The sequence below is a fragment of the Coccidioides posadasii genome, chromosome 2 (assembly GCF_018416015.2).
Source record: "Coccidioides posadasii str. Silveira chromosome 2, complete sequence".
Classification (NCBI taxonomy): domain Eukaryota; kingdom Fungi; phylum Ascomycota; class Eurotiomycetes; order Onygenales; family Onygenaceae; genus Coccidioides; species Coccidioides posadasii.
Genome location: NC_089408.1, coordinates 1,989,576 through 2,012,754, shown reverse-complemented (window position 1 = coordinate 2,012,754; position 23,179 = coordinate 1,989,576). Strand labels below are relative to the sequence as shown.

The following is a 23,179-nucleotide window of genomic DNA, read 5'->3' as shown; positions in this document are numbered from 1 at the left end:
AGTTAAGCAGCCGGTCAACAAATGGTTGACTAGCGGTGGCTATCACAATTGAGGGTACAGGACCTGAAATGAAGTACTCTGCATTCCGTACAGGGCATTCCATATCCCATACAGGATCGGGTAATGGAGCAACATAGCTATTAGCCAGCAAGCATGAAGTCCATACACGTCAGGGTTCTCACTCCCCAATCATAGAAATTTCAAGACAGCACTACCGCAACTCCAGTGCCCAAACCCCCGGGGATTTCGTTTTTCCAAATAGGTGTGTACAAGCGCCTATAACATTTATAGTGTCTTTAACCAGGTGCTCGAAAGTGTCAGTCAGCCCTACTACTATTAGTTGCCCTATCAACTCCAGTGATGAAAGGGATACGGAGTACCCCGTACTCCATATAGAGTCCTATGACATACGCACTTGAGCTTCACAAGATCTTTTCTTCGCACGGAGTACATATATGATAGACAGCTATCAGCATAAAGCAGTGATATCATTTAGTCTGGGGTATCAAGGTCCATGAAATGGCCCAAATGCGGCTGTTGAATACTGGCATTAGATGCTCGCAGCCCGCAAGGCGAGCGGGAAGGCTGCGCGCAGCCTCAGGTCATACAGTTGCGTCCGACCTGTGCCCAAACCTGGCCTGACGCTAATGAGCTCGGTTGACAATTGGACTGTGGGGTACTGCACTCCGCCAGTCACGCACGGTTCAGCCCTGAAGAACGCCCAGTTCGTGAGTGAAGGAGTTAGTTATCAACTCTGCCGAATAACCACTCTACAAATCGCCCACAAGAATCTCGGCCTCAACGCCATGCTAGGAGTTTTAGCTGCCCTGCGGAGTACGGTGGACAGCCTGGCTGAAAGGTGACACTCGAAAACCCGGAATTTCTTCGCAAATCTGTCTGCAAGTATCGTAAGTAACCGCCACTCGCCCGAAGAGAAAGGCTGAAGCTATTCCCCCAGAGCAACTTCTAACGACGAGGGCATGCAGACACTGGCCCGAGGTCTGGACCTCAATTACGAATGCCGGGGCGGAACAATAATACTCCAGCTCACCACGTTGAACCTTGTTGACAAGCTTCTGAGAGGTCGGCTGAAGAAGCTCAAAAGAAGATGCTCTACTCCGTACTCCGTATGACAACTTCAAAAGGAGCCTTAAGAGATTCAGATATGGCAATTTGTTAAAATCGATAAGTCAACACGCCGAAACACTAATCCAATAGTGCGTATTGGATGAAATTTGGTATTCGCGAATATCGCCCAGCCCGCGAGCTTAGTCGGCCGTTATGGCGAAGCCAACGAAGCGAGCATCAAAGCAAACACCAATCAATCCAGGTGCAAAGCAGGCCGATAATTTTGAAACCCCGGCAGCTTTTACGCAAGCCCCATCCTCACTTACTCAATTCCTTGAAAATCTTTCACCCGAGCATGTCTACCTCATTCACCTAGATCGCCAGCCAAAACTCGAAAAGCACCAAATCTTTTTCGTCCCCCTTGTCCTGAATAGTGTTATACTCGCGCTCGTTATTTACAGAGTGTATATCGGCATATTCACATACCCGGATATCCTCATTGCGATCCTCGGCGGCGATAGCCCCGCGAGAATAGACCCCAAGGGATCTAGTTGGAGTCTGATATCAAGCGTGCTCGCCCAGCGAACATTCACATTCCTATTCGACTACCTTCTTATAGCACTCTTTCTTCCCTGGCCAGTACGATTTATCACCGGTCCCGTCCGATGGCGTCTGAAAGTCGGATTCCAACGCGTTGAAATCGTGGTGCGCAAGAGTCGTGCATGGAGCGAAACTTTGAGACGAACATGGATCCGGGACGACGACGGTGCGATGAAAGAGCGAATTATACCGGCCATCACGCCCATGCGGCTTCGAAAGACGGGATATTTGCTTATAGATGCGGATTGGGATCTTGATTTTCCGTCGATGACTCGGGCATATGAGGATGTCAAGACAGGCAAGCTTAATTTCGGAGATTTTGAAACATGTGTGATAGTCCACGGTGGTGGAAATAAAGGCTGGCTCATCTGGCGCGTGGAAGACCACGAGTTTGCCCATCGTTCCGATCCGTCTAGGGAATTAACTCCCTCGGAACGCGGTAAGATCGTCGCATTTAAAGATAAACTTACATCCATGGGGAAAGAGGATTTGTTTTTCCGCTGGGTAGAGATAATACAGTTTGAGAGCACGCAGCCGGGGGGTTTTACAGCTGAAAGGCAGCAGAAAGCCATGCTAGAGACGAAGGAGCTTTTCGAACAGCACGGAGTGGATTTTGAACAGTTCTGGTCTGAGGTTGGGGGTATGCAGGGCGTATCCTTATGAGTTTGAAAAAGAAGCAAGAGCATTAAGCGCATGTTCTATGGAGAACATAGACTTAGATTTTCATGTTGAATTTTCATGGATAGAAGAATAATCCTGTTACAAGCATTGTACCATGATCACTTCAGCCCCTGTTGAGCGCTTCTCCAAATTGCCAAAGAGAAAATCATATTGTTCACTTAGGAGTTGGCTTGCTCTCGTAGCAAATTTTTGCAATAATCCAAGTGATCGCTTCAACTGTTGACTAACTACTAAGATTTATGGTCCTTCACTCAAAGGCTCCATTCTAAAGAAAAAGAAAAAAAAAAAAGAATCATAAGAAAATGGGGTATACATATCACAGATACCTTCATTGCTGTATCAATATTCAACAAACAAACCAACTAGAAAACGATATCAGCGCTAGAACGCAGCAAAGACGACGAATGTTGGAAATTGAGCCTCTCAAGTAACAAGCTACGCCAAAGCTTCGACCAACCAAAAAAAAAAAAAAAAGAAAAAAGAAAAAGGGAAGGGGGGGAGGGGAACGTATGCAGTCATAAAGGTTCATCACATGTGTCATAAAGGATATACTTTAACGGAATATTCGTTTTGGCTGTATGGCAAGATTATTTTTCAGGACGATGCATGCTCTCCTACCCTCAGCCGGTTGTAGTGGAGGCTTGCGAATGAAATTGTCAAGATATGCGTTGTGCGTTGTCGAAGATTTTTTCGTTTTCCAGTTGAGTGTTTTAGACAGTATAAGCCGCGAACACTCAAAGCTCTATGGCCGACTTGATGGCGAAATGCAGCCGCAAACAGATATACAGTCAAACGGTCGACAGCTTGTACCTCATCGAACAGGAGTATGTCTCATTAGGTCTTCCATGTAGTAAACAAAACCAGTGGCATCTGCAGGAGGAACATATCAGTGCACACTCAAGGACTTGGAAACTACAAGACCTCAAGTTCAAATGGGAACGATTACGGATATTTGACTTACCTCCGTCTGTCGTGAACGTAAGGACATGCTTTCCATCCCGAGTTCGTGGCGGAATATACTCTTCCGAATCGATAAATGTTATACGCTGTAGTTCTGACAAATAAACTGTCTTCGGTCCTGTCCTTCGAAGCCAGGACTTTTTTCGAAAATAGGGATGTACAAATGCCGTCCAGACGGGCACTCTAATAGACCGAGGTCAGGACAACTTTGTCATGCGTAATAGAGTAATACATTATCTAGACGTACCGTTTTAAGTCGCCATCGAGGACCGTAGCTTGTAGCCTCACCGCTTTAGTTTCGTGGTCCCGGAATACCCTAAGAGCATGGGCGAAATTGTCGTCCACGATTTTCCTATTAACATCGATTAGGATATAAGTCCGAGCATGATTGAATTAGGAGCCCAAATGCACGCACCCAGCAAAAACCTCAAACTCGCCGCATAAATGATAGTCAGGAATATTCGAAATTGGTTTACTCGAGTCCTGCCCTCGAAGCGCAAGGAAAGTGCAAAAAAAAACAACCATCTCTGCAAAACTTGTTATCAAGCAGACCAAAAACGAGTGCGGGAATGGACATACTTTCGATGGAACTAAATTGAAGATTCGCCCACGCTATCATTTCATCCGGATCGGGACCTTTTTGACATAGTTGGAGGCAGGAACCCGAACGGTATATTTGTAGCGAAGTTATGGGTATGGTGGAATATACAGTGCGGCGCTTGGAACTCCGCACCCTGCATACAATTCTCGTTCGGTGGTCCTCCGCTCTTTGGTAAAATAACATAGTCAATTGTGGCTTTCCAGGAAACTCACTGGTCAGGGAGTCAGCATCAGAACGAAAAGATTCATACAACACTTCATAACATACAGATGAAATAAGGAGTAGTACTCCTGGGCCAGATGCTCCTTTACACCCGACATGATGGGACCGAAACATTTGGTACTGCGTACAGCCAATTAGCCGGGACAAGGAGAAGGAGGGGATTTTCGAATGGATACCCACATATCCCCCGTTTGGATCAATGATGTGGACGAATTCAGCTGCATACCGAATGCTCTTATGGACCAATGCCTAACTCCATTCTCTTCGTTTAGAGAAGAGGACGAGCTTGAGCTCACCGTTCTGGTGGCCGGTGAATCTGGGCCTGTGTAGGAGGAGATAGGGCTCTCTTCAGAAAATGAAGGCGACATTGGTGGTTGAGGCGGTGCGGGCGGCGGGGGCGGCGGGGGTGGTGGTGCTGCCGCTGCGCCCGATGAGGGCCTCTGGCGCTCCCATGAACCACGCTGTTCCATTTCTGGGAATCCCCGTGCGTTCTTGGACCGCCTTCTCAGGTCAGGTGTCCGAGGGCGACGGGTATCGGGAACTGGAGGCGGGGGAGGAGGTTCAGGATGTTGTTCGGCTGCGGAGAAGTAAGCACCAGGCATTTGAGGGGCGGGAGGTACCGGGTGCTGTTGCTGTCGTCGCTGTTGTTGTTGCTGTTGCTGCTGTTGTTGTCGTTGCTGATTAGCTATGCTGTCATTGTAGCGCTGGTCCTGAATTGCACGTAGGTCGGAGATGGCTTGACGCATCCTTGCCATCGACGCTACATCTATTTTCTCACTATTACTGTTGTTGATATTAGCCATGGCATTAGCGCTCGCGCAAAACTGCACTTATTTCATTAAAAATGGAACAAATGGAGTAAATCAAATCATGTGGCAAGGAGACTCGCTCTTTTACAATGAATTTCATCCCCTCCAACATCTGCTTGTAATATTGAAGCCGCAGTGGTAGCGTATACCCGGACTGGTAAAAGAAGAAATCCCACAGTAAGGACCATGTCTGCGGATAGGACTGCGAGACATCCAGGCCTCTCGCGGCCGCAGTCATCCGATTCAAAGCATCGTAGATATCCCGCAGTGTATGGCGAAGGCTAGCGTACACGAGTTGAAGATCATCGTTGATTAGGATGAAACGGGGTCGATGGATCGCCGAAGCTTGGAAGTTCGCCAGTATCCTGAGAGACGCACTGATAGAAAACAATTCGGAAACCACAGTCGCAAGATTCACGGAATGCGCTGGCACCGGCTTTATGAACTTGATGAGACTGGCCCCGATGTCCTCGGTATGAGGGGCAATTTCGAGCAAATTCATCCTGGCCGATTGGATGCCAAGCTCGGCATGATAGGACTGTGAAGAGACTGCAGGTGCGATAAACCTTTGTGCCGACTTGACTATCCGTTCACAGGATGTAGAACGGACTTGAGGGCGAGGGGTGAGCGGCGCGGTAGAGCTCAGGCGGCAAAGAAAGCAAATCTCAACTCAGTTAAGCCTCATCGAGACCGAAGCAAAAGAAGAAAACCCATGATTAGCATGTTTCTGCTAAAGATGAGGTTAGGTGAAAAGGCGGGAGACAGAAGCAACCGGCCCTCGCGAAAACAATGCGGGTCATTCTCCGCGCATTGGGCCTTTAACCTCCTAGCGTGTGGGTGGCAGAAGATGCAACGATGACTTGTCCGTGCGGCTCAATTGGATGATCCCGACGAAAGCGGGACACGCAGCGGCCAATGGACACCTGGCTTTATCAGTGAGAATCGAGGGCTAAGCGCCAGATTCGCTCCGATTCGAGTGAGGCGGTTATTTTTAGATTAATCTCTTGAGAAATGCCATTTCCAACGGCTTTTACCATCGTGGTAGAATTGGCTTTTGGATGCCTTTTGAAGACTGTCCTCATTTCTCAAATTCTCATCTTCTGCTCTGGAGTAACCTTTCAGAGTTGATACTTTGTGCAAAATATTGCTTTGTTCACGACAGTGCCCAAGAGAGAAACCTCCTCTGTTCGAGCCTACACACCCAAACGCTGAATTCCACATGGCGGAATGCCACGACATATATCTCGGCCCAAAGCACAAGGTTACGACTGATGACTGGGGGAGAGCAACAACCATGAACCGGATGACAGAGATGCAATTCTCACCACGTCCGCGGTTGACGTGGACAAATAAATTTGCTTCGCTGATATAATCCGGCAGCCATGCATGCTGCTCCATTGGCCGGACAGCCAAGTCGTGGAATAAAATCCTGTTATGGGGAACAGAAAGAACTTATGTGACTCATGCCAGCGTGTCGCGTCAGGGGCTATTTAAATTTGATCAACTCCCATGTAAGTATAGTTCTCGGCGCAATCCTGGAAAAGCCGAGAGGATTAGAGGAGAGAACAGGGCCATAACAATTGTATATTGCTAGTGTACAATATCGGTGTGTTTTGTATGGTGACCCTCCGCTGGTTGCAGTTACTTGACCTTGACCCTCGGGACGAATTCGATAGCAATCGATCAATCTCCTCTTGAGAAAGCTGGCAGACAGAAAGAAAACGAGAGGCGTCAACGATCAGTCTTCCCGCTTGGCACAGGCTGCGAATCGTAACAGACTTAGAAAAACCATTGGAAATCCGGTGACCTTCCCTTTTACTGACCTGCAAGCAACAACAAAACAGAAAAGAACATGTTAAAAACTCTGAAGGGAAAAAAAGAAAAGATATATATGAACCACCGTCAATACCGTCCCATAAACCATTTGAAACGCGCGGAAACGAAAACCAAACAATGCGAAAGACAAGAAACGCCGGCACGACCCTAGATCAACTTCGTCATGTCCTAAAAGCTATCTAGGCGGATTCCTCATCGTCCTCATGGGCCTGGAGAGGCTAGTCAGCGCGTGTCCAGTGGCGTGGAGACCGTCGAGATGCTGCTTACATTGTAGTTGGCTTTCTCGTCTTCATACCGCTTCTTGTCGGCTGCAGCCTTCTCCTCGTAGGGAGCACGCTGCTTATCGCTCAGTGCCTTCCAGCGTTCTCCAAGGAGCTTTCCGACTTGACCTACACGAGCAAATTAGAAGACGCCTTGGGCAGGGACGTTGATCGACGGCAAGGGTCATACCAAAGGAGATACCAGGATTCTCCTCGCGAACATTTTCACGTTGCTCATTGGCGAAGAACATGTAGGCCGACAGTCCACGCTTGGGCGCGTTGGGGTCTGAGTATGGGTGGTCGACATTAGCATCCCATCGCAGCACCACTAGCTTTTTGAGGGTGTGGAGGGCGAAATCATACCCTTCTTCTTCTTCTCGGCGCGGCGACCCTTGGTCTGACGGGTGCTCTTCTCCTTAGGCATTCTGGCTGGTCCTTGATGGCTCGGGGTGTTAGTCGCGCCTTTGCACTCTGAGCAATTGATGACTCAATCGCGTGAAGAACAAGGCAAAAATCAACTTGCAGATAGTGCTAGGAGCAATGATGCAGAAGATACATAGAACAGGTGAATAAACACGTGTTGATGCTGAGGATTGTGAGGTTAAGTGAAGCAGTTGGGCAGTATCGCATCATGCCAAAACACCGCGACCACAGAGGTGGCGAGGATGGAGAACAGCATCGCTCATCCAGAAACAGAGTCGCGACACTTCAGTTGGAACATGTATATTTGTGTTGATGTCGACCATGGAGGAACCATAAGTGTAGTAGGTGATAGGCAGGGCAATAGCATGCTTTGGGTGAAATATCGCTGTAAACACAAGGCGACAGCAAGGAAAACAAAACAGTGGCAAAAGGACAGGATGAAAGATGCAAAGTGCTGAGAGAGGATGTGTGACTGTGAATGGTTGGGTATGTGTTGAATAAATTGTGAGAGAGAAGCAAAATGGAAGGGGAACCAACTTACTGAGAATATGCAGTACCTTTTTTTGTATGGGGAATTTATTATGTGGAGGGGAATGAGGATAGCAGAGAGAATTGTATGGCAGCAAAATTTGGTGGGAGAGGTTGGGTGAGAGGAAAATATGTGAGGGAGAAGGGAGAGGGAGGGAAGGGAGCGAGCAGCCTTCCTGACACCTGGGTTGGACTGGGCTACGCAAGCCAGATCAAAGGAGGGGTGGCAGTGGCAGTGGCAGAACCAAACCGGAACATGGATCACTGGAAATTTTACTGTTAATTACACACTACCCATACTTCGCATCTCAGTAAACAAGGTATTCATGTGCGTGTTGATATCAGCACATCCGTGTGCCTTTCCCAGTCCCGGAAATCATCCTGCTACCATTCCCGCTGTGTTATGGCGCGGTAACTTACTCCATCCTGCATCAAGGCACTACAGCAACATTTGCTTGTATGTATGCATGTAGCTATTCTGCATATACAACAAACCAATACAGCCTGTGAAAAGATCAATAAGTAAATAAAAACTCTGGGTGTACAGAGCATGGAGGAGAGGACCACACATACATACAACTGTGTCAGTACAGTCTGATGTCTTGAAGGCAAAAAGGGACACTCCATACTCCGTACTCTGGGGAAGACCAAATTTCCGTTTGCGGTCTAGCGTAACTATTCGGGTAAAGTGCTCCTCCGGCTAGCCGGTAGAAAATAGGAGGGACGGATAGCCAAGTCCTTTTATTTCAAACGGGCTGCTGAGTGTAGGATGAGTGAAGCCCATGACGCCCTGGAGTTTCAACCTTGCAACTCCTCGACAACGGTATATATGACACAGCAAGTTGGTTCTCATGTCGGTAATTGATTACCTATAAATATCATCATCATAATCTGTACGGAGTACGGAGGGTGGTATTGTGACCTGTCGAAGATAACTTTGTTTCCCTCCTTGCCCCATCGCAATACAACCTCCCAGTCCAACAGAAATTAAGAATTAATGGAGGAATAAACACTCGAGCAACACCCACCTGTGTGAAGGTGACAAAAATCAAAACTTTTAGTCTTAACTGGGAATTGTTCAAGGCAGGGAAAATTGTGCGGTGATGGTCAACTGCTCCGTGTTCGTGGGCTACTCCTGATGTAATTCACTCTCTGTAAAGCAGAATAATGACCTGCCATGGTGCACCGAGAGGCTGCGTCTTGACTGTGTATGTGTACATACATACGGGGTACAGGACGTAATTACCATCTGTCATTTATCGCTCCTGTTCCGTCCGGCGGCCTTCTCACGGCAAGTGGGATCCTGATAAGCTCGGAGAAAAATTACGCGTTTTAAGCAAGGCTCTGTATTTTCTGTTTTTTTTGTGACGGGAAGTGATGGGGTGAAGCCAGGTGTGTTGGATCTTTACTTCCAAGTTCCAAAATAAAAGAGTACGGATTGTTCTGTCCAATGCGCATCCATGTTCTCCGTACAGCAGAGGCTATCCCATGCACTGACGAAGGTATACATACACCACCCCTTGAACAGACACTCGAAGACATGCACCCTTACCGTACAGTGCCGAGGGGTAAAAGAGGGTGTTATGTACAGGCTGCTTCTGAGTGACTTCCTTTATTGTATTTGGGTATGAACGGAGACCTTTCGTAGGGAGCCATGGTTCATCTCTCTTCCGTACGGTGTACGGAGTACATAGTTACCAGGTACTTTGTATTGAGGTCCCTGTACGGAGTAACTGAAGTAACAACTCTAAGGAGTACTCCGTAACCCTGATAAAGTTTCGCTCCGGAGAGACCACCGCAATCCTTGCTACAGATGGAGCAAAAACTCTGGAACCTCCTCACTCCACCACTATTGCCGTCTCTCGGCTGAAGAGCATCGCGCTGGTATGGTTGAACGGCCAATGAGCCCGGTGATTTCATCCTGTATTCTCTGGGTTTTGTGCGACCCACTGTTTGACACCTTTTTTTAGCAGCTTGGTCAAAAGTGAACCATGTGTGGATGGATTTGATTTTACAGGGCGACCCGGGCGTGACGCCTAATTTGATACCGCCAGCGGTGGCCTTCAGTAGATTTTATGTGGCCCCCTCGTTCCTGGTAGAGCCTCATCCTAGCTCTATCAGAACTGTATGGCATCAACATAGAAACATGACCAAACATATAAATAGCGCCGTGCTGCTGCGTGTTGAAATTTTAACCCATTAATAGCTGGCTTAAGATTCGAAAGTAGGCGATTAGCCAGCTCAAGACTAGTCGGCACACGGGTCTCGGAAGCAGAGCAGCACCGTTGCTTCTAGGTTATTTTATTAGGTAGTCCATGCACGATATGATGCGTGTTGATGACATCCACAGGTCTTGTGGTCCCAGATAATTACTAATTATGGAGTACTACGGACTCCGTAGTGGATATTGTAACATTTGGCAGCGCATATCTGCTGCAATAGCCATTACGTTCATCATATATCTTCAAGCTGTTGTTTATCCGCTATGTTCTTGGTGATTTCTCAATGCTCAAATTGTGTACTCTTGACCTCAGACTTTCCTGTTCGGAGCCATGAAGCTGAAACGATGGATGCAATCTCATTGTACCTGTCCTGGCAATCCCTCCTAAGAGCGTCTATATTCAACACAGCACAACGGTCACTTTTACTCATCTGAGTTGATTGGATACCGCGGGGCTGGGGAATGCAAGAAACACAGCTGCACAGTTTATTGAATGCATGCCAACCAAATACCAGCCCCCATTATCACTAGGAGCAGTTCAGTGCGCTGTTTAAAGCTGTCCCTCAATCAAGCAGGCTAGACCATTTTTGGGCCTCATCACAGTGTCTACTGCCGCGGCAGGATTGACTAGTAAGCGCCAGAGGTAGTCCCTGGTCTCTTAGTGGTTTATGGAAATGAGTTCACCCCGGTCTCATTCTGTGAATAGGAATGTTGACCCTATAGAACTGAAACAATGTGCCTCAGGTTCCTTTCCGCCATTGTGTTGTCAACCATTGGCGATCACTTGTTTAGGATGGCTCTGATTAAACTTCTTTATGAGTTGACAATACCAATATAGTCCTCTGTTTCGCAACTCAACCCCAAAATGATTTGTCTTGATATTTTTGTACGCGCCGGCCTTTTTCCTGCGGCACACTCATATACCACTTTATTCAATCACCCGTCAGTACCCACAGCGCGGCGTCTTCAGGGCTTTGGCTACAGCTCGTCTTATCAAACTACTTGAGGGATGGAGGCCAGAAAGATGCCTGATAGTTGTTGTTCTTCCATCGTGGGTAATTTCGAAGCATTGCGAGTTCTCAAATGGAAGGTATAAAAACAGCCCTGATATTTGGCAAAAAGGGGAATTTGAGCAGCTCAACTCACCAATCAACCATTGAACAACCAAAGATAAACCCATCCCAATACACCTTATTTTCCTGTTTTGTCCCTAGCCTTCAACTGATATCGGGATGGCTTCCTGTACTGTTTACCTGGCCACTTGCCGAAATGCCCCCAGTCAACGCAAGCACTTTGGCATTTTTGTTCCTTTCGCCGATGACCCCCAGATATGCACTATTATTCACGTCGTGGGTGCCCCGATGGTTGGATATGAACTGCAGTTCAAACGGAACTATAACCTGTCAAGCAGTCAATTGTCTTATCAACTTGTTCCCATCGGCCAAGTGTCCGCAGCCAACATTGTCGAATCCCCTAGTGGGCTGATGACAATTGATAGCAATGCGAAAGGCATCATGGAAACCGTGGCAACACAAGTGCCGCCGCCTCCAATCAGCCAGAATTTCTTGGCGCCTGTTGACGGTGTTTGTAGACCATTTCCTGATTGTGACACCCAAACTTACACTGACGGATATGTTGGTCTAGGTGTTCAACAAGAGATGTCAGGAGTGGACTGTCGAATATGTCGATCGGCTGATCTCCAGAAATATCATCGACGCCGGGGCTCGCAATGTCGTGCAGGCCCATCGCGATCCTCCTGACCATGGAGTTGGCCTGCAGTCTGTTGACAGGGGTAGGGGCCGTGGTGTCTGAGGCATAGGTCATTATCATGTCTATAGTTGCACCGAGAATATCATGTCAAAAAGGATCTATGGTACCATATTTTCCTATCTTTCGCCTTTATTACAATGATGTTCAAGTTGTGTTATGTTCTGCTATTGACAATGTAAGTAAGCATTACAGTAGAGCAATGTGTCAGTTGATATATATAATCAAACATGATAGGCGGCTGAAGATCATTAAACAGTCCACAGACCATGCGTTGATACGTGGTGTAGAGGAAGAGATGATTCGATCCAGTCAAGCTTCTCTTAACGTATTGCAGGCACAAAGGTCAATGGACTTAGCCCTATTCATAGAACAACGGCTCTACTTGTGGATAATTGCTAAATTGCACCCATAAAGTGGACGTACTCCCCAAACACATTATGCTCATCATGATAGGGGATCAAGAACATCGGCATGTAGCGAAGTCGCCATTCTCCCTCGTAGTCCGAGGTATAACATGCCTTGCACCACGCCCAATATTCGGGATACCAACCGGCCTGTTCCCAGTCAATTATCGCAACAATTTGAGGAGGCAGGGTTTTGGAGACAATGATATTGTGCCTGTGAAGATCCGCATGCGTGAATTTGATAGCGACTGCATCTGACAAGTAAGCCCTGTATGGATCTTCAACCTGGTTTGGATCAGGCAAATTACGGCGGGGTATCATTACGGCGGGGTATCCAAGATATCCAGTCGTGAAGTTCATTGACAGTCTTAAAAGGACCCGTCGACCAATCTCTGAAAATGTAGTCAAGAACGCGATTGCCGCTAATAGAGCCTAAAATAATGACCAGAAAGGTATGTTTTGCCTATTTCTCTTGTGTCTCGTACCGATGAATGGATGGGCGGGATCTTGTCTCAATTCTCGCAATGACGAGATCATTCCATACAGTTGTGCGCAGACTGCCGTTTTGTCTGCGTCGCTGAAGGACCCCCACTTGTCATGCAACAGAGCACCCTGAATCTTTTGCATGTAAATAAAGACGACATCACCTTCGACCCGCCAACCGTATAGTTCTGGAACAGGGACCCTGTCTCCGAACAGTTTTCGGATGGCCCAGATGCACTGGACCTCCACAACAGACACACACTGACCAAATTTGACTAGGAGACCCAGCTGATTGAACGAAACAGGCGACGGGCGGTAGAATGTTTTGTCTGCATGATTGCAGCGCTCTTTCACTTGTTCAGGAGTCGGCAGGCTGACATGTTTTTTGAAGTATGACGAGTCGCGGAAGTCCATATGCGAGACACTTGCATCAGGGAGATGCGCCGCGAGTAGTGTTGCTTGAGCAGCAGCTTCCAGTGGCTTTGCACTTGGTAATGATGTACCGTTATCCATGCTTTAGTTCGGAACCGTCTCCGTGTCTCGTTTGGCGATGAATGTTGTCGTGCTCTGCTTCGATGCCCTAGGGACAAGAGCACCCCGTCTCACTACTCGCGAGCCAATTAGCTCATAGGGAGGATAGTCAGTTATGTAGTGAGCATTCTCTATCCTGTGGGCTCTGAAAGAACTGCAGGGCATGGAGGTGTAGAATAATTAGGCTATGTGATCAGGATGCCTTCATATTCATGGAGAATGGACTCAGGAGGGCCCTTGGAAGACATTCAAATGGCTTGCTCACAAGGGGTCAAGAGATGTATCTGAGTGCCTCTTAGAGCGAAGTAAACCTAACTCCATACAAAAGCTACAGGAAGATATGGATACAACAAGATACCTTTTTAGCACGAGGCCTAGATTGAGCGTGAAGGCAAGCTGCTTTAACTAATCTGACTTTAGAGAAAGCTCACCTCCTGACGGATATGTTCCAATGCAGAGTTTTTTCCTTTCATTTAAGCTGTAAGCCCTTAGATGCAAGCAATTGAGTGAGAGCATTTAAATTAATTAATTTTATGATTTCTAGAGATTTCATGCATGCATAGTAGGCTAGCTAGTCTGAAGAGATTCTGAGCAGTGAGATCTTCTTAAGAAATCTTTGAATTTATTTTACTTCTCAAATAAGGCAAATCTTGTTCTGAAAAGAGTGGTATCTGTTACCAGCTAGCTGAGAGTACTCGACTTGGGGGTTGGTCTATGACTGGTGACTTGGAAACCTTCCGAAAGGGGTCATCCGCACATCGGAATGCGGGATTGGGCAAAAGAACAGAGAGATGAGTTTATTAAAGCTGCAAACAAGAGACACACACTGTTTCAATCCCAAAATCTCATTACATCTGAACGCGAGATGACCTCGGAGTTTACAACTGCTCTGGACGACTCTGATACATCAAATGTGTCCAATGATTCTGACTTTCATGGTGCACATTGGAGCTTTGCACACCCAGGAGACACTGCAAAGGAGGGATCCCAACTTTTGAGGGAAACTCAAAAGAAACCAAGAACCTATACCAACTTAGATGACAGTGTCGGTAACAAATCACTCCACAGTTGAGGCTCTAAGACAATCAAGTTCCCCTTTTTACCGCGACCCGGCTCAGCTGCTATGTGTATGAAGAGATGATAATCTTTGTGGATAAGGGTCTCATTATGGCTCTTCATCTTTGTTACCTTTTCTATCAATGTCTCCACAATTTTCTCCTCTAGCTTGTCTGTCTGGCTACCTTGATATCCAGAAAGCATTACCCCTTATTTTCAGGCGCTTTCCCATCATGCTGAGCACAACATGAGGTGCAGAGGACCCTGGATTTGCAAACCAGTACTCTCCGACCAACCTTCAACATTGTCAATGATGGAATATTCTGTGTTTAGAACTGTGAAGCACCTCCCCAAAGCCCGTTTCCGTGAAAAGTCGGTAAGTCTGTTTATCAATTTCGGCGCCGAACGGTGTCTCCAGAGCATTGGCACCAACCAACTTGCCGGAAAGACCAAGCAGCTCCGAGTTGGTCAGAACCACTATAACACTGCGTGTTTTCGGGATCAGAGTCGAAAATGATGTGAATCCCTGGCTAGTTCCCTGGTTGTAAGAGCGAGTTTACATGTAGATTAGCTTCCGACGATGGAATTCCAGGGTCTTGGGCCTGCAAAATCAAGAACGGAGCGAAGTTGTGTGCGAACCCATTCGAGCACGTAGCTATGTTCCCTGAAGCAGGGAAAAGGCATGCTGATCATGCCCGTCCGTATGGTTTTACTCTTGATGGAGATCTTTCGAATTTCAGATGGGTCAGGGAGTGCGGAGTATATGCTGCATTTCGTCCAATAAAAAAAATAATTGTTACATATCTGTCCGCTACTCACTCCTACATGACATGACTTCACCGTACATGATATATGTATATCACAGCCTAGAAAATCGATCGTAGATGGAACGACACGAGCGAGCGCGCGACTTGCGAGCTGCCAGGCCTTTATCCCACGCTGGCCTGTTAAAAGCCCTGTTGGACCGATTACATACTCCATACATCTTAAATCTTTGCAGGCGATCCTTGGTTCGCCGCATAGTTATTTAAGCGGAAGAGCTGTAAGTTCTTACAACTCGTCCGCCGACTCATCCTCCACGACCAGTGTTAAGAGTTTCTCGTCGCTTGCCCAGTCAAGTCCACTCGCAACTATAACAGCGCTTACGATTCTCTTCATCGTCATATACTCGTCCCTTCTATTCTTGTTTTCTCTCTTTAGGGTCTCGAGTTCTTCCTTCGACTTCAGATCCTTGATCTCTTCCTCCTCAGCGTTGCCGTCTGTAAGCTCAAGGAGCGACCTGACCAAGTCACGATTGTCCTTCACTGCCCGGATATTGCTCACCTCCGCGTTGGAGAGATTCTCCACGCACGAGTTATTGACACCAGCCAGGTTTTCGTATACCAGTGAGAGAACATCCCGCCGGTTGATAAGCGGAAGCAAGACTCTGTCGACGTTAGCATTTCCTTGAAATGCGAACTTCTATCAAGACTTACCTTTCAGTCGGAGAAGCATGCGCAGAGTAGATAGACTGAACACTTGGCTCTGTCATTAAAACAGATTCGATAGCTTTCCTTCGTACAGAATAGGCCGCTCTGGCTTCTAGCAGCTCCCGCTCTGCTTTGACCAATTCTGCATCGACATCTTCCACCAGAGAGACATCCACAGGATCTGGTCATACAGTAATAGTCAGCGGAGTTTACGTTCGTATCCACCGTTGTTCATCCAAACCTGGGCGAATAGCCGGATAGTGCTTTACAGACCTTGCAAGAAAAGAGCTTCTTCAAGCTGCTGGTCATAGATCCGATCGTAGAGGCTCAAAATCTCCAGCTCCTTCTCCCTTAAAGGCGGGTCATCCCCGGGGATATCGGAGGCTAGCTCTACGAGAGCACGTTCATTAGGCTTCAGCAGTGACTGAGAGCCGTTTAGCTCCGCTTTGCCTGGTGCCATGGGAGCCGTATCCGTTGATCCAAACAAAGCATCTTGTGATTCACCTTGAGAAGCCGGGTATTTATGACAACGTCGCTCCCATCGTTTTTTGCTCTGCACACGAGGGGAGGAAAAGCCTATTTTCGCACGCGAAACAAACTGACGCTGCCAGCCATCTGTTGGGCGGATCAACTGACTGCAGCGCGAGGAAAAACAGCAGCAGGCGTTTTGCGCGTGGGCCGTCCAACCCAGAAAGGGACTAGCTCCACCGACGGCCGACGGCTCGACAAGTCATTGGGTGACCTCAAGGCCCAGAACCATGCCAATCCGTCACCGGCATCTGTGTGCTGCCCATCCCCAGCACTCTTCCAAACACTCGGGCGTGGCATGGTCTGTCGTGGACATCCCATCCGTGGAAATAATGCCATTGCACATCTATATAGCTCACACCGGCGAGCAGCTCTTCGCTGATCCGGTATCATTTGCCTCGTAAGTGCCTCCCCCAGCTTTGACCGCCGCAACGAGTCGTCGCCCCGTTGATTGCTCGCCTCGCTGTGAACATGACCTAACAACTTGAGATGCACCTAGTCCGGACGCCTTGCGAGCATGGATATCTCGAAATACGTCCATTCCGCCCCAAAGGCAGATCCTAATGACTGCCCGCGGCAAAAACGTGAAGCTCCAAAGTCTCGCCACGGAAGTATGTACCGCCTGACTGTTGTTGTACCATACCGTCGCCGGGTGTAGATGGCTGACGATTGTAGAATGAAATATATGTATATGATAGACAATTTGTGAGCGAACAAGGCGCCGGTGGACTTCCAGAGCTACCGTCCCCCGAACCATTCCATCCCGAAAATCCTCCCGATACTCTCGCGAACCAGAACAGTCTACAAGCATGGAAGAACCTCTACATGGCGCGTAGGACATGGGCCTTGGACCTCACCACAAAATGCACCCAAATTGCCAAATCCATCGATTTGAATAATGAGAGAACCGGTGTCATCTATCAGAGTGTTGGCGTGGCTTTAGAGAACTTGAAGTCTCACGTCGGCAACCTTGAACAGAAGCTTCAAGAGGCACAGACTTGGGCGAACGATCTTTTAAAGGAACAGCAACTTGCATTGGGCGGCTGGCAACGCATCCTCGTTGATCTCGAAACTATCCCGGCCAAAAAACAGTTTCCATTCTTACGGAGGTCGTCAACTACTAAGAAAGCAGCGGATGGCGTGAATGGGACGTTAAGCGATTATGTTGATGCGGAGCAAACGACGCGCGCGGCATCCCAGGTTTCGACACTCTCGACGAAGTTCTCCCGTCGCATGGATGAAATTGAAAAGGCGGTGGGAGATGTGGCTTACCAAACTGGGACCTTAATACAAGACGCCCAGCCCCCTCCGATGGAGAATTCTAGTGGCCTCTTGGAAGAAATCGAAACCATCTCTAAGAAGATTAGTTCCGATTACGAGCACGTCCTTGGCCTCCCTAGCACTGCGAAGACGCTTTCGAGCATATCCCGAATGGCGCTAAACCATACCGAAGACCTTTTACCATCCATGGTAGAAATATCCCTAGAAATGCAGAACGGCTTAATTCAAGCAGTGAGAAACCGAAATCTTGCCATGAAGATGTCGGTGCGGCAAATGCAAAGGATATCTGCTATAGAGTCACGCCTTGCAAGCGTACAAGCCGAAATAGCAAATTTGGATATTGATGGAGATTCTTTTGATGTCCTTTGCATGGTATTCCATATCCCTGTTGTTTACGGGTCTGTCCTTATTGAAGCGGTACGGCGCCGTGAATGGTCTGAGAAGATGAAAATAGACTCATCGACCTTGGCCGAGGAACTAGCGATCTTTCGAGATGAAGAACAGCGTCGAAGGAAGAAGTGGATAAAGAGTATGGGAGACTTCGTTGCTGTTACAGAAGACGGAACGCCTGGGGTAGAAGTCAACTTGCAGAACGGAAAGGGCCCTGAGTGGCCCCAGGTGTCTCGCGCCGATATAGAATCGTACCTCCAGGATATCAAAGGAAAGGACGGAATGGAGCTCACGGTCCAAGAATTGACACAACTTTACAAAGAGTTGGATGCGCCTACAAGACAACAGAGACGAAGGGCAAAGGCCTTCAAGCATGGCAGTGTCATCGATATGGGTCGCAGCTCCCTCCTAATGCGCGGGGACGAGATGGTACGTAGCCTGAGGGAAGAGAAGATCAAGCTTGAGGAAAAGCTGAAAGGATCTGAAAGCCGTGTTCGAAGGCTTGAGGACCTTCTTCACCGCTCAAGTCAACTGAGTCGGCCTGCCAGCGGGCACTTTGCAACAGATGTACCCATGTCTCCAGCGTCACCACATCCAGATCCCGTATCAAGAAGATCCTCCATATCTTCACGACGGATGTCGTCTAACCACCCACCAGAAGACAAGACCCTAGCCCAACGAATTATGGGATTGGAAGCCGAGTTGGCTACAGAACGGGAAAACATTGCTAAGCTTCAGCGCGAGGCTCACGAGGAACGTCAGTCCACCGTTGACAAGATGGAAGAAGTGCAGTCCACAAAGAAAGACCTAATGCACAACCTAGAATCCAAGCAACGGGAGTTCGAGAGTGAGCGCAAGTTCCTTGAGTCAGAAGCAAATAAGCTGAAAATCAGACTTGAAGAGATGGAGGAGGAGCTTGACAGGGCAATGGACAGCCGGGATCAGGAAAAGCACGAAGCTGAAGAGAAGATCGAGCAGCTCCAATCGAAGCTAGATAAGGCTCTGGTAGCCGTTGAAGAAGCGGAGAGGCTTCGAACACAGATCCAGAATCAACACTCCGAATCATCGAAATTTGACGCTGAAAAGAAGGAGCTATTAGATCGCATCGAAAAGATGGATAAGGTCCAGGAAGACCACATCGGTCTGTTGCGGGCTGTCCATCTTCAACTTTCTCCCAGCGGAGCTCCTCCGACAGACTTTCCCCAACTTGTCAAGGCAATTGATGTTCTTTCGGAGGGTCTTGCTATACATGCCAGGGGCTCAGATAAGAAAGCAGCGGACCTCGCTGAAGAAAATCAAGTGCTATTAGAGAAAGTGTCCCAGATTGAATCTGAGGTTGAAAGGCTCAATCAAAAACTTGAGTCAGAAAAGTTGGCAAAGAAACGTGCGCTGGAACTGTTAGATCACGAGAAACTGAGTCACCAAGGAGTTCAATCTGAGCTGAAGGAAGAGCGTAAACGGCTGAGAACACTGGAGTCCAAACTGGCGGCCGGAGAGACTCGGACGGAGGTATTAAAAGAACGGATTGCTGAAGAGGAGAAGAAAGTTTCTACACTTATAGAAAAACTTGCCAATGTCGACTCAAAGACCTATGTTTTTGAAGAGGAACGGTTGGAATGGAAGCGCAACCTGGAGAAGCTCGAAGAAACGGAAAGAAATTATAAGTCGTATCTTTCGGCGAAGAGCGTGTGGGCCAGCGATATCTCCAAGAGACTCTCTGCTCATATTGAGTTGATGGCGAAGATGCTCCAGCAATTAGGCTTTACGATTGTTTTTCAGAATGAAGAGATGACGATCCAGCGAACATCGAAGGTGACTGGAAGCTCTATTCTTGCGGACAGCGTCGTGTCATCTTCTGGGTTCCTACCGTCGATTGAAATTCCGCAGCTTTTATTGTGGGCTCACTCTGCCAATAGGGAAGAAGAATCGTCAAAGTATAATGCATTTATGGCAGCCATCGACAAATTCGATCTCGACACCTTCGCTGAGACTATTGTCAAACGTGTCAAGGATATCGAGACCGTTGCTCGAAAATGGCAAAAGGAGGCCCGCTCTTCGCGCGAAAAATACCACCGTGCGCAAAATGATGCTCATGAAAAAATAGCATATCGTTCATTTAAAGAAGGCGACCTGGCTTTGTTTTTGCCAACGCGCAACCAGGCAATCAGGTCGTGGGCTGCCTTTAATGTTGGCGCTCCACACTACTTTCTTAGGGAGCAAGATGTGCATAGATTACACACTCGTGACTGGCTTCTTGCACGAATTTCGAAAATTGAAGAGAGGGTTGTCGACCTCTCGAAAACTATGAATGGTATCAATCAGGACAAGCGTTCCATTGACGCAAGCGATGGTGCATCCATCGAAGACGACAATCCATTCGAGCTGTCCGATGGTCTACGATGGTATTTGCTCGAGGCATCCGAAGAAAAGCCCCATGCTCCTAGTACACCAGGACTTGGGAAGAGTACTGTTGCATCGGCACACGTCGATGCAAAGGGAAGTATTCGCCTGAGGGGTGCTTCCAATGGAGGTGGAGCAACCAAAACCCTAGCAAGGAGTCTGGATAGTCGAAGAAATAGTTTCGCTTCTAAGAAAGGCGCTCCTGTCACAACTTTACCACGTGGAGAATCATCAGGCGGTGATAATGTGGTGCCTGCGGAAGGAGATCTGGGTGATCAAGCTCGCAGGGAGGAAGCACCCATTTTTGATGAGGTTCGCAGAGACCTATTATCTGGACCCTCGAATTTGACATGATGTGATTTTATAACTTTCCACGCTGCACATTTCTCGCGCTTGATATGTGTAGACTGATTATTTTGCTGGGAAACTAGGGCTTGGGACGCCAGGGGAAAGATACGAATTCTGGCCCTCCGGGAGCCGCCATTCGAAACGATGATATGTCGAGAAGCAGCCCATTGCCCTCTCCACGCACTCCATCCGGTACGCGGTCATTTAAACCGCGTCCATGGGAGAGATTGTTCTCCCTGGAATATCGGTCTGATAGTCCGGGAAAGCGGTAACTAATGAAGCTGAGCGGGATAGGTGAGAGTCTCATAAGTTCTGATGTTTGGGGGAAGCCTTCATCTTGCTCCTTTGCTTACACTTTTACAACAGCATCTCAGTTTTATTGTTCTTGCATTGTTATGTCCTCTTTTTACCATTTTTCTCTCATTTAGGGGGGGTTTATGCGGCGATGATACCCATCTATATACCTTCGATACTCCAGTCGCTCCATTTGATTGCATAGAAGCTGACTATCGTTTTTTTTGATGCGTATTCTCACTGTTATATTCTGATATTAATTCCACACTCTGGTGCATCAACGAGGCATTGGATGGTTTTGGTGCCTTTATCTATTAATTCTGGGCAAGCCTGGGCGTATATGTATATAGAAGTCTAGGGCATCGTACTATGATGTTATGCTTTCGCAGCTTATGGATACGGTGTAGCAATTTTGAGGCCACAATATTAGATTCTGATATCGCTATCCAGTCCTGTAGAAATGCCAGAATAAGCAAACTCCTGCCCATGCAATTAGGTATCATGCAAAGTAAACCAAGTCAATTCATAAAGATTCGTTATGAAGGCCCCCCTGGCCGCGTATTACTGCCTCATCGTTCTTCGGCTTTTGATTCCAGCGCACTAGGGCCGCCCAAGCCCTCCAAGCTTCCCATACCCTTCATAAACTCTTCCGCTCTCCTCTTTCCTCTCAGTTCCTCAATCTTCTTTAATCTATCAGCTTTCGCCTTCTGCCTCGCCTCTTTCCTCGTAGCGGCCTGGCTTCTCCCTTTCACGGTATCATCTCTTGCCTGCATCAGTTCTTCCATTTCTTGCTTCCGCGCCTCCTCGTCTTTTGAAAACGCATAAAACCCCGTTCCGCGATTGCGCACCTCGCCCTCCGCGTCGTAATGGGTCTCAGGCGGTGGTGTGGGTGTTCGATCACGACGTTCTGCGAGGCGAGACATCTGCGCTGCGACGTTGGCATCAGGATCGAAAGCTGCAGACTGGATGATCGAGCCGTGGATTAGATTTGCAGGACGAGAGGGACGAGAGCCCATAGGTAAATTCGGATTGCGAGATGATGCGATCGACTCTTGTTCGGAGCGCTCAGCGGCACGAGACCGACGAAGTCGTTCTGCTTCCGCAGCTTCACCACGGGTACCCTGCCTGGTGCGTCCGAACTCGTCCTCGTATTCAACCAAGGGTTCTTTTTCAGATTCATGGTCGGATTCTCCGGAATCATAACGTGATTTCCTGACTTCTTCCTCCGCCCACTTTCGATCAAAGTCCACCAAGCTATTTTTTTCTGCGCGACGGACCGCGGACAAAGGTCTCCCTAGGGAATCGTCATCCTCCTCGTCGCTACTTGCAGCGAGATATTCGCCCTTTTTTAACTCTGCATACAGCTTTGCTTTTTCGGCCATCCTGCGCTTCGACCGATGAAGGGTAGCTTCGTCGACGAATCCGATATCTCCACTCTGTTTGTGAACTTGGCTCACGTTCGGATTATCCGAGGATATATCCGCCGCGGCGCGTTTTAGAGCACCTTTATTATGCACTGAGAAAATGTCATCTTTCTTTCTTGAAGGCCTAGCACGGCCGCGCCGCGATTGTGAGGATGCGTTGGCCGATTCTTTAGCTATGAGGGAGGAGAGGTGTGTGGCGAATGCAAGGGTACCGGGTGATGTGACATCCTTTTTAGATGCCTCAGCTTTTGGTCGGCGTATCCCGTAGAGCGAAGAGTCCGTTGGCATTTTGATCAGAGCAGCAGACACGATCTTGTGTGTCGCAGCGAGAAAGCGGCGTCGTGAAGCTCTATCGTCATGCCTCGAGCCAGATGCTGACTAAGCGGCAAGGTCGTTTGGCCGACGATGCAACTGGGCTTGTCGAGGTTCACGAACGCGAGGACGTTGACTACGGAGTACATTCGCTGCGATCCAGCGTCTGTGTCAATTGCTGATGGTCCTGCAGCTAGTTCTCGGGACTCAAGGAATGCTTCTGACCTGGGCTTCATAGAATGCCAATCCTCGAACACAGGCAGGCGTAGAACTGCACTCG

At 48.1% G+C, this 23,179-nt stretch overlaps 8 protein-coding genes across 8 annotated transcripts; 3 read left to right on the top strand and 5 right to left on the bottom strand.

The window, feature by feature from the left end:
* Positions 1 to 1,281: 1,281 nt before the first annotated feature.
* On the top strand, positions 1,282 to 2,363 carry D8B26_003183 (uncharacterized protein; the record flags this gene model as incomplete). Its single annotated transcript, XM_003068537.2, has 1 exon — positions 1,282 to 2,363. The coding sequence occupies one exon, from the start codon at positions 1,282 to 1,284 to the stop codon at positions 2,329 to 2,331; it is 1,050 nt and encodes a 349-aa protein (XP_003068583.2). The 3' UTR covers positions 2,332 to 2,363.
* Positions 2,364 to 2,510: 147 nt separating this feature from the next.
* On the bottom strand, positions 2,511 to 5,027 carry D8B26_003182 (uncharacterized protein). The gene is made up of 8 exons (XM_066124064.1): positions 5,022 to 5,027; positions 4,313 to 4,915; positions 4,178 to 4,252; positions 3,889 to 4,121; positions 3,725 to 3,836; positions 3,557 to 3,661; positions 3,311 to 3,492; positions 2,511 to 3,219 (listed from the first exon to the last, which is right to left on the bottom strand). The coding sequence occupies exons 2-8, from the start codon at positions 4,885 to 4,887 to the stop codon at positions 3,161 to 3,163; spliced, it is 1,341 nt and encodes a 446-aa protein (XP_065980139.1). The 5' UTR covers positions 4,888 to 4,915; positions 5,022 to 5,027; the 3' UTR covers positions 2,511 to 3,160.
* Positions 5,028 to 6,956: 1,929 nt separating this feature from the next.
* NHP6 (Non-histone chromosomal protein 6) lies at positions 6,957 to 7,461 on the bottom strand (the record flags this gene model as incomplete). The annotated part of the gene is made up of 4 exons (XM_003068539.2): positions 6,957 to 6,986; positions 7,045 to 7,166; positions 7,228 to 7,323; positions 7,401 to 7,461. The coding sequence occupies 4 exons, from the start codon at positions 7,459 to 7,461 to the stop codon at positions 6,957 to 6,959; spliced, it is 309 nt and encodes a 102-aa protein (XP_003068585.1).
* Positions 7,462 to 11,441: 3,980 nt separating this feature from the next.
* Positions 11,442 to 12,021, top strand: D8B26_003180 (uncharacterized protein; the record flags this gene model as incomplete). The annotated part of the gene is made up of 2 exons (XM_003068540.1): positions 11,442 to 11,792; positions 11,854 to 12,021. The coding sequence occupies 2 exons, from the start codon at positions 11,442 to 11,444 to the stop codon at positions 12,019 to 12,021; spliced, it is 519 nt and encodes a 172-aa protein (XP_003068586.1).
* Positions 12,022 to 12,374: 353 nt separating this feature from the next.
* D8B26_003179 (uncharacterized protein) lies at positions 12,375 to 13,379 on the bottom strand (the record flags this gene model as incomplete). The annotated part of the gene is made up of 2 exons (XM_066124063.1): positions 12,375 to 12,805; positions 12,869 to 13,379. 2 exons carry the CDS (start codon positions 13,377 to 13,379, stop codon positions 12,375 to 12,377), a joined length of 942 nt encoding a protein of 313 aa, XP_065980138.1.
* Positions 13,380 to 15,218: 1,839 nt separating this feature from the next.
* Positions 15,219 to 16,546, bottom strand: D8B26_003178 (uncharacterized protein). The gene is made up of 3 exons (XM_003068542.2): positions 16,196 to 16,546; positions 15,929 to 16,103; positions 15,219 to 15,879 (listed from the first exon to the last, which is right to left on the bottom strand). The coding sequence occupies exons 1-3, from the start codon at positions 16,380 to 16,382 to the stop codon at positions 15,504 to 15,506; spliced, it is 738 nt and encodes a 245-aa protein (XP_003068588.1). The 5' UTR covers positions 16,383 to 16,546; the 3' UTR covers positions 15,219 to 15,503.
* Positions 16,547 to 16,680: 134 nt separating this feature from the next.
* ATG11 (oligomeric, coiled-coil, peripheral membrane protein) lies at positions 16,681 to 22,885 on the top strand (the record flags this gene model as incomplete). The annotated part of the gene is made up of 4 exons (XM_066124062.1): positions 16,681 to 16,850; positions 16,950 to 17,061; positions 17,126 to 20,833; positions 20,953 to 22,885. 4 exons carry the CDS (start codon positions 16,681 to 16,683, stop codon positions 21,139 to 21,141), a joined length of 4,179 nt encoding a protein of 1,392 aa, XP_065980137.1. The 3' UTR covers positions 21,142 to 22,885.
* On the bottom strand, positions 21,733 to 22,875 carry D8B26_003176 (uncharacterized protein; the record flags this gene model as incomplete). The annotated part of the gene is made up of 1 exon (XM_003068544.2): positions 21,733 to 22,875. The coding sequence occupies one exon, from the start codon at positions 22,873 to 22,875 to the stop codon at positions 21,733 to 21,735; it is 1,143 nt and encodes a 380-aa protein (XP_003068590.2).
* Positions 22,886 to 23,179: the final 294 nt, after the last annotated feature.

What these genes read in the sequence shown, in the direction of transcription:
- D8B26_003178 (XM_003068542.2), bottom strand. Translation starts at nt 16,382, where the DNA reads ATGGCACCAGGCAAAGCGGAGCTAAACGGCTCTCAGTCACTGCTGAAG. An exon ending in AGAAGCTCTTTTCTTGCAAG is followed by an intron (nt 16,104 to 16,195) that starts GTCTGTAAAGCA and finishes CTGTATGACCAG; the next exon opens with ATCCTGTGGATGTCTCTCTG. An exon ending in CATGCTTCTCCGACTGAAAG is followed by an intron (nt 15,880 to 15,928) that starts GTAAGTCTTGAT and finishes TAACGTCGACAG; the next exon opens with AGTCTTGCTTCCGCTTATCA.
- D8B26_003182 (XM_066124064.1), bottom strand. Translation starts at nt 4,887, where the DNA reads ATGGCAAGGATGCGTCAAGCCATCTCCGACCTACGTGCAATTCAGGAC. An exon ending in TCAATTTAGTTCCATCGAAA is followed by an intron (nt 3,837 to 3,888) that starts GTATGTCCATTC and finishes CAAGTTTTGCAG; the next exon opens with AGATGGTTGTTTTTTTTTGC. An exon ending in TACGTTCACGACAGACGGAG is followed by an intron (nt 3,220 to 3,310) that starts GTAAGTCAAATA and finishes TTCCTCCTGCAG; the next exon opens with ATGCCACTGGTTTTGTTTAC.